Raw genomic sequence first — 9,783 nt, forward strand, 5'->3', positions numbered from 1 at the left:
CAATTGGCCTTTGCATCATACGCTCCTTTCGTACGGCCAGTTTTAAGACACACACTTTATTTCAAAAGCGTGGCTTGGGTAGAAATATTGTTAGAACAATTATTATCCTTAAATTACAAAACCTAACATAAAGTTTGAGACTACTAATCACAAGATAGAACCGAACTACTTAGACTTACTATTTTACTATAATTTTTCAACGTTTGGCGACGAGAAATGTACCCAGCTCAATCCGGCCTTGAACCTTGTAATACTAATGTTACTCCGGATCGTATAATAACTTTAATTTTTATTGCCGCTTTAAAAGAAATTCTGTGCTTAAAAACCTAACAGTATTTAGTCCGATGCTCGTCAATATGATGTAAAAGATGATCGCTTTAGACTGTTTACCATCAGTTGAGAATATGTATAAAAATATATTTTGATGTACTTCTTTATTCTCCTACTTAACATTGACCATAACTTTTGATATACGATTTGCGGTCTGCATTTATTTACTTTAATAGTATCCACTGACTGTTTCAGTCAGTTAAAATCTGTTATTTACACGACTATATACAGGCGGCAAGGATCCAAAGTGACATCGCTAAGTTGTAAGTTTTCTCATCTCTCTCTCTCTCTCTCTCTCTCTCTCTCTCTCTCTCTATATATATATATATATATATATATATATATATATTATGCGTTTTGTTATATGGGGTAGAAGTCACTAAATGGTTGTATGATGGCGAACTACTAAGATGTAGTGTTTTCACGCAGTTGTTTTTCCTTATAACTACACATCTGTTTATTGATGCCTTTAGCAGACATTTAACATTTCTTCGATGTTTGTACATTGCCGTTACTTACATTCGCATTTATATAAATTACTTAACAACTTTACAGTGTATCACAAGGCTAAGTATAAAAGCCATTAGCATTGTCCGGAGAAGATTATCTACCGCGTTAACTTATACGATCACGTTAGCAGAAAAAAGCATGCGAAAAAGAACTCTAGGCACTCTTTATGGACTCCGGTTGAAGCCTACACATTCACTTTCTTTCCTTGTCTCAACTCAACTGAACTTTAAAGGCTCCATCCTTACGTGTCCTTAGTCTCTAGTTGCCTAATCATGTGTGAAAATCACTTAATGACCATTGGTCTATGGATAAGCACCTTAAACGTGCTTGCGTCCTTTTGCATGACGATTGTGCTATTAATATCCAGCAGCGTGCTCTCCGTTGTTGGCAGAGCCTGCACTCGAAAAGCAAATTGGGGCGAGCTTCTGTCTATACGAGATGAAGGTGACGACATTGTGAATGTCATCGTGTTGCTTCCTTCAGACGGATGCCTTTGAAGATGATGATGATGATTGTGGCTTCTATCCCGCAACTGAAACTCCTTTGAATCTCTGACTCCAACGATGAAGTCGCAACCTGTTTTTGACCATGTCCCTCTTTGGCACACATCGCCAAGGTTATCAGAACGGCCATACCGGGTAAGCATCGCCAACACCTCCCCCGGAGGTGTGGGTTGAGCCACGAATACAACCAAATTGAACGAGTGCGTTTCGCCCTTTAGATGTTCAACTGTGTAGAATATTGTTGTACCCTGCTCGTCGTCGCGAAGTCCCACTGCTGCGCAGCTCTGGCAGTGTCGAACAGTAAGACGATCACTGATTGCATTACTTTCATGCATCTCTTTCCAAGCGGCTTCGGTTTTACGCCAAGCATCGACGGTGTTCTTAAATGCGCCTCCATCTACATTATGACTGCGAGTGTCTACAACAAGAACGAGAATGTTGAGATCCTTAAGCTTAGGTGCAGGCATTGTCGTTGCAGGCTCTGGAAGTTTCGTACCGACGCCCCCGCCACCTGCTAAACGAGACAACAGTGTCCGCTCTACACTTGCATTGTTTGAGTTTTCTGAACTATTTCCCTGAGTCGCAGTGATGTGCTTTACGAGATCGGTAAAAAGGAAGATATAGAACACTGTCACGACTACTGCGACGAGAAAGACCAATCCGATTAGGGCACTTGAAATACTGCAGCAACCCCATCGTCGACGCTTCTTGCAATTCACCTGGAAAGCATGTTTTATTTATTATTATTTGTGTTGACTGGTGTGGTACCATATTGTTATTCTAGGACGTAGCGGCATAGTGCAAATGGCAGAAGCTGTTTTGGGTGTGCATCCGCCTATCAGTAACCAGTATTAGGTGTGATACGATTTGAAAGTTAAGGCATTTTTGTTATCCCTTGCCTGCCAAAAATAATAATAATTATTATTATTGTTTTATTGCTTCCTTCGACAGAGTTTTAGCGTTTCCTTTTTTGCATAATATATATATATATATATGTTTAATTAATTTATTTATTTTAGTGAAACACTAAATGGGGTTACGATTGATGGGCGACCCTTCAACCGTCTTGGCACGTTGTAAGTATGACGAAAACAGTACTATGTTCTTTTGGATGCTCACTTAAAATATTTTTGCCCGTGCTGGATAAGGCCACAAAAGCGTAGGGTGCAAGACCATAATACTCAGTCGCTACTTACTAAAAATGGCAAACAAGTCGAATATTAATATCAGAGTGTGGCCTTTTACTTACAAAACTACTTAAAACTTATGTATTATATAGAGGATGAAATAGATCAAAATAGGCCCTGAGCTACTCAAAAGCATTATGAAAGCTTCAAGTTAGCTGGTGCCTTTTAAGCCTTTTCGCTAGCCTCTGTTACCAGCAAAAGTTTCCTACGCAGTTGAGTTCGCTAGGTAGGTGAACCAAAACAGTCCCTAGCAGTTAAGCCGTGAACATGCGACGTCTGGGCATTTACTAAGCCGTAACAACACCAGCGATTTATTATTATTGTTATATGTCTCCCAGGCCTATGATAAATCGGCTGTTGGCTTTACCTAGAGCCACTTAACTGGTCTATTCTTGAAGGAGTTTATTTTCACTATTTTCTAACATAGCAACTCTGCACGAGTCCGTGCAAATAGCGACACCTATATGGCGTTATATAAATGAATTTATGCACATTATTATATGCATACTATAAACTGTGATCGCTATTATGGCACTAATTTGGCTAAGCTAAATATAATAATAAGAATATGAGTCCTGCATTTATAGAAAAATCCCTCCTGATAAAACTTTATTCAAGTTTGACGTTTGTTTTCGTATTGTAAGTGCTTGGTCGTTAAGAGCGGTTCGAAGGTTCAGAAACTGATCGTAGTCCGCAGAAGCAAAATCATTGTGCGTATATCACGTAGATGCATTGGGAACCCTTATTGCAATTGTGTAATGATTCAATATTATTCTTGCAGCTAGCTTATGTACCAGTTTTCGGTGAACGTATTCATAGTGAACGATTCCTAGCAGGTGGCCCGCCAAGTACATCATTGACGCTTTCTGTAGGGTATTCTATGTTGGATGCGTGGGGGCAGGCTTACTTTTTGTTAGCCAGCAGCACTGCCCTCATTCGACTGACTCATATTGAGCTCGTTTCGTGCGATTTACTATAACAAGCCGATTGAAAAAATCCGACTGGATTTGGCTTCGCAGCACCAGAAAGCCAGCCAAGACTTTTGCCCCACCGGTCAACATATGCCGTCTCTACTTCTTCAGCGGCGCCACTAATCAAATAAACTTGATGATTTCATGACCTTGGGCGGTCGTTGGACGTTTGAGATCAAAAATTATCTGCACAAAATTCGCTGACTACGACGAGCAAATTTACGTAACTGTGTCTCATGTGGAATTTCAGCGCATCTTGTCAGCGAATCTTCAAGAATCAAGAGATTTTTGAACTCTAACAATAAAGCCCTTATTAAGTAAAGGGTAAAATGTGGTAATAGCTAACGGTAAAGGTTACCTCCAGTGGTGAGGAAGGGAGCTTTTTCTGCAGCGACATGTAGCCCGCTTCGATTGACGTCCCTTTTACTTTTACTCGATTGGACGGTCCGAATTGGTGTTTTCCGCCTGTATGCATTATCGACGAAATTAAACACAGATGGCCGCACCGCGACGGGCGGCCCGGCGTCTCGGCTGAAATTCAAAAGGTACAAGATCGATAACGTACTTCAAAGGCATAGGTACATTTATAGGACCTTTTTAATCGTATCGAACTGCTGAAGGCGCAATCTAAATGGCTGAGCTGTGCAACTTTGGTGTAGTCGTTGACCAGCTGCTAGAACCGATCTCACCTTACAATACCATTTTCACTTTGAATCAGACCCCTTTCAAACCAAATTGGGCATTTCTAGGTTCGATTTGAAAGTAAAAGTTTAACTTTAAAAACTGTTTCATATAACATCAAAATCACATAATATACAATAACTGATAGAATCACCTAACCTTGTCAACTAATTGTTCCTGTGTAAGCATTTCACCTTTTCATAAATAATAGTATCGCTTAGGTAGGTTAATGATGTAATAGCATACTAGTTTTTGTTTGTTTTTGGGTTTGGGTGGGCAAATTGTTTTCTTAATATATGTATTGATAAATACAACTTGAACTCGTACGAATGATAACTTGGGATAATAATCGTAGATCAATTTAATTTAAACTTGCACTCGTGATTATAGTCTGCGATAGTAGTTTTTATTTCCGCTAGAGGAAATCGTAACGAAAAGGTCGCCAGAGTACCCTACTCATTCACCTGTTGCAGAACGACGGAAATGAACCTGCAAGATAGATAGCTAATATCTATAAGGACACAGAGACTTTGTATGATGTAGGACTGCGCATTTCAGATGATTATTTTCTGACTTTAAAAAGAAACAAATGTCGATATATTAGGGAAGAAAGAGTTTGCGCCGTTACCTCATACTCCCATACAATGTATGTTTATCGAGAAAAGTTTATAGTAATGGAGCGTCACAGTTACTACATTCGTGACCACTACAATAAAAAGTTATCCATCCCTAAACAGTTTTCATGGACGGGCCGCGCTAGCCACAAAATGAACTCCACCAAAACTAAATTTGTTCATATTAGGCTTTACGTTCTTCTGTCTCGCGCGATAATAAAAGAAAAAAACAAAACGTAGAAATAAGGTTGATTGAACGTATTTGAAACATTCCGCTTTACGACTGCATGATTTCCTGGTCCATTCTAGATATAGCTGATACTGTTTAATCTAATTATTTTATCTTTAGCATTACTTTTAAGTAAATGAACCAGTTCAAGTAGGACATTTTCTTTGCGTCAGGTCACATTCATACTAATCACAACTAGCAGCAATACAGGATAAAAACATATAATTGAATGTGTTTTGATCCAGTCGCGAGGGACACAGAATATTCATGTTTACATCTTGCTATCCAAGACGTTAACTGCAGCAAACTTTTATAGGGAGTACCCGCAGCGTAATTCTACTTTGGATCATCAAAACATTACGGCGATAGATAATGCAAGAGTACATTGCTTTCAATGCTTAACATCGTATCTGAATTCAAAGCTGCTCTTCCCTACTAAGACTAACCGTTATCAAATGCCCGTATCTTCACATGTATGTAATAGATATGTTACTGATGTGATCGAGCAATTATGTGCCACAACCTAAAGCTGCTTATATGAGCTTTGCAACACTAAGGCTCGTAATTGAATGTGTAGGCTATTTGAAACGCTCTAACGCTAAAAGTTTTTAGTCACGCTCTTGCCTTGACAACCCACTGCACTTATCTTTAAGTTTCCATAGTATATTTTTTTGTGGTAGCCTGAACTTTCTTTTCCATGTAACCAGGGAAGTTATTTTAAAAGATAACTGCTTTGGTACAACCTCAGGGACTTGCTTCCAAAAGGAGGCAGCCGGAGCGAGTCTTGGTAGACTTAATTGAAATTTCCCCAACATGCCTATGAAACGCTATACAAGTAGCACATTCACTGTGTCCTTTTTATGTCCATCGTGTCCTGGTGTTGCCATCCCCGCTGCTCATATTTCCTTTGCATTAATCCTTTTTACCTATGCTGACATTTTAAGCAACGACGGCCGGATGCTCCTTGCTTGTTTATGACTGCTAAAGCAATGCACTGGAAACAATGCGCATTAGTCATCTAGACCATTTCGTCCCCTAAAACCATTGTTACGTTTCAGGCTAATACCTAAACGAAAAGCAGTTTACGATGAAAAAAATTACTGATTTATCTTCTTTGCCATCGCATAATAGCATTTTAAACTATAAGGAAAAATGTTCTTTTTTTACATAAATTTGAATTCGTTCGCTCCTAATTTCATTATTTACTCATTTCTTATCTTCTTTGGAAACTTTGAACTGCTGGCACAAGAGCTTTCGGTCATATGAGCGCTTTATTCTAGGGGCTCGAGGTGAGTTGGGCGATCCACAGTAATATTACTGACCTGATCACTGCCAGACCCGTTATTCGGAAGTATTAACATGCTAAGCTACGTTAACCCGCAAGCAAAAGTAGCGCAACGTATATAGCAAATTTAATGTACGCAAACGCGGGAACTCTATTACAACTCTGATATCTATTTTAACTTTTGTCCTATCGCAATGTCGATCTATGTAAATATTCTAGTTGATGACAGCGCCAGATCCCATCGCCATGGCTCAATTACTTCCTGGATTGAGCAAAGGAATATCCAACATCGGTTTTAATTCACTTATTCTCTTAATCTAGGTCCACGTGATTACACGGCTTTCCATGTCCTAAAAAGCGCAACTTTTTGGCATAATATCCGACTATCGGCCTATTTCGATAGAGGATTCATATACGAAAATGCGAATGATAAATATATATAGATGTCGAGAAGCCGCCAGAGTAGTGGGACAAGGGAATAAAAAATGAAGCGAGATATTTTTAATATCTCTTAACAAATTATTATTATTATTATAGCCTGAATTCGCTTGTAACAGCTTAATAGTTTACTCACTCGTGGTCAACAAAAGAGACTCTTTAGAGTCATGCCTCAGTAAGTAACAGATGTTCCAATATCTGGGCATGATGTGTCGGCCTAACGCATGTCTTCTATAAAAACAAGCATGCGGTACAGAAAAAGACTGCACAAAACCTAAAATGGTCTTCTAGGATTAAAGTTACTGAAAAATTAGATGTTAGTGTTGCAGGAGAGGGGTCCCAAGATTTGCTAGTGTAATTATTTCCCCAGGCATTTTCCGTTCACTAAACGCCCGGTGGTAGGCTAAAAAAGCGAAACATGATTAATGCTGACAGATGGACACCCCTTGTCTCAGTGATAGCTTTGTGAATAACGTATTTGCCTGCTAGTATTAGGGGCACGTTGTGGTCTACGTGTGGCCGGGGCATAGACAGACTTCGTTTCGTGCTGGAAGCCAGCCGTCTAATTGAAGGCATAACGCCAGTGTCGGACGTAAAATCTGGATGCATAGAAAGGATATCGCTTACTCACTGACTAGACAGGTGTTCTGTGACCTGTGTAGCACTTCGACAAAACTCGAAGTTTGTGTTGTGGCCCACATTCTTCTCATCATCAACTTCAATAGCAGGTACGGTTTATAGGTTACGTAAAATAAATCTTCCGTAATTTGGTTGCCCCAGCAACTGTGCCACCTCACATGCTGAAACGGAATAATTCTACAGACCGCAAACGTGTCCATTGATGTGGGTTCTAAAAAAAAAAAAAGAAGTTCAGTGAACTAAGTTCGCCCTGTTTCCAGCATCTGCCCAGAGCAACAAACGCAGTGATCGAAAAAGACCGATGCAACTTACAGTGGAATTTTTTTTTCGGAGCTTCTATTATTTTGGATGTTTTTATTTTTAGCGGTGACATATGGCCGATGGAATAATTGATAAATTATTTAACCCGTTACCTAATTGTATTATGACTTGTGTTCGGAAGTACCAACAACAAGTGAATATGTGTAGTGTACCGGAACTACACGAACAATCCTTAGCCACAACATGAACATTGTCCAAGCGAATAGGTCAGCTGTGTTTCAGGGTCTGTTCCATCTCGTTTACCGTAGGAACCAATGGCTAGACTTCAAACGCCCCACTAAGACAATTCTAGATAGTTATCACTTGGACCTTTTTTTTAAAGTAGAATTTAGCTGTAGCTTTCTATCAGTGATACGTCTGGACACGAACAGCTAAATAATAAAAAAGAAAAATAGGAGAACTTCTCTCTTAATAATTTTTCCTTACTTTTATTAGTCCTTTCGGAAAATAACGCGGCTTACTTGAAAAAATAATGCATCGTTCTAAACGCGGAGAACCGTTAACTAATATCAAAAAGGATCCAGAAGCTGTATATGCTTCTTGAGAAGCAATACAGGTTGTTCCGGAAATTGGCAGTTATTGCATAACTCACAAAGATTCGTGCTTCTTTTATCGACAATCAAATGTATGTTGTATGGTAGTTGGTTTAGGGCTAAGGGGTACGTCTTTGCCGTCACCTCAATAATTATAATACCTACATATTTCAGTATAACAATTTGATTCAGAGCTTCAATAAATCTCTTTGTTCGTAGGACAAGTAATTAACGGTGTATTTAAAAGCGGATCGATTTTCCAAACGGTGTTTAAGTAACTAGGGACAACTTCGAAAAAATCTGCCACATTCACATTGATTAACAACACAGAAGTCTCTGCGAAACGTTTTCAAGCATAAACACTGAAAAAAGTATAAAATATTCCATTACCAAATATACGTCAGCTGATAGAATCGGGCAGGCTGTCGGTCACCCGACAACCCTTGCGTACAATTTTCGCTCGCCTTTGTAATTCGTTTAGCACTTGGTTATAGCATTGGTTTAATTTAGTACAAGTACTTTAGGTTTTCACGACTTTCGCTCAAGTGAGATATCATCCACGCCTTAAAATAACCGTAACATTCAGACTCAATAGTTGCACATTTTAGGTAGAGCACGAGAGAATTACACCATTAAGCGATAGTATCGCAACGACTCACAATAGATAAGAGTGCTGCAGCCGGCAATGGGCACTACTTAAGTTTCGACAATAGCAGTATGGCGATAGGTTTTTAAAGAAGAAGAAGAAGAAGAAGCCTACAACAAACGCTTAGCAATCCAACAAACTTAGTTCGGCATGATATGACGCGCCGGCACCGGCGGAGTGGTCAGCAAACTATCACTTACGCCACAGATTCGCCAGAGAGTCTAGTACAATGGGTACTTAAGGCTGAGGCAAAACAGCAGGCCACCTCGCATGTTACACGAAAGACTACTGCCATCGCCATTGCGCCGACAGGCCCTAAAAGCTCAGAAAAAAGAGAGAGAAGGCCACCAGAAGGCACTCTCGAAGGAGGGAGAATTTACAATGACGTCGAGTTCCGAGTAGTAGCATTGTTAGCCGCCCCTGTCTGTCCATTCGTCGGTTCGTCCGTATAATGATCAGCTCACAGCTGAATGGCAACTCGTTAGCCAGAGAGGCTGGCAGGCAACGACATTACTGTCAGTGGCCAAATGAGCAATTCGGGATTAACAGCAGCGAAATGATCGCCTGTGGTTGATAGACGGTACACGGTAAACTAGGCTAATCCATATCGTCTCAGCTGTAACGTCGGTATTTGTCCGCTCATGTATAATCGCACTGGGGCAATTTTAACGAAAGTCAAATTTTAAATACGCTATTATTTTTTAGTTGCTCATGAAGCCATACAGTGTGTTACATTTCGTTTTAGTTTCTGGAAAACAGAATTATAAGAAAAATTATCAATGAAGTAGAAAAAGGAAAGTATACTAGTACATTGTAAAGCAATATAGTAGATGTACTAACGTAGCGTAGCATCTATTCTTTCTACTTCTAAATGGTACGTAAGACAAAAGGGTAAG

The 9,783-nt window shown here is 39.6% G+C and overlaps 1 protein-coding gene across 3 annotated transcripts; it reads right to left on the reverse strand.

Annotated features, from left to right (window-relative positions):
- Nucleotides 1-471: 471 nt before the first annotated feature.
- On the reverse strand, nucleotides 472-9,201 carry LOC111260787 (uncharacterized). Of its 3 annotated transcripts, none has more exons than XM_022833789.2 (3): nucleotides 9,088-9,201; nucleotides 3,860-4,032; nucleotides 472-2,062 (listed from the first exon to the last, which is right to left on the reverse strand). In XM_022833789.2, the coding sequence occupies exons 2-3, from the start codon at nucleotides 3,974-3,976 to the stop codon at nucleotides 1,124-1,126; spliced, it is 1,056 nt and encodes a 351-aa protein (XP_022689524.1). In that variant the 5' UTR covers nucleotides 3,977-4,032; nucleotides 9,088-9,201; the 3' UTR covers nucleotides 472-1,123. The 3 variants fall into 3 exon arrangements, with proteins under 3 accessions (XP_022689524.1, XP_086824584.1, XP_086824585.1); XM_086968458.1 differs by lacking the exon at nucleotides 9,088-9,201 and adding an exon at nucleotides 8,901-9,069; XM_086968459.1 differs by lacking the exon at nucleotides 9,088-9,201 and adding an exon at nucleotides 8,632-8,886.
- Between the last annotated feature and the right edge of the window lie 582 nt (nucleotides 9,202-9,783).

The sequence above is a fragment of the Varroa jacobsoni genome, unplaced genomic scaffold (assembly GCF_002532875.2).
Source record: "Varroa jacobsoni isolate VJ856 unplaced genomic scaffold, vjacob_1.0 scaffold_477, whole genome shotgun sequence".
Classification (NCBI taxonomy): Eukaryota; Metazoa; Arthropoda; class Arachnida; order Mesostigmata; family Varroidae; genus Varroa; species Varroa jacobsoni.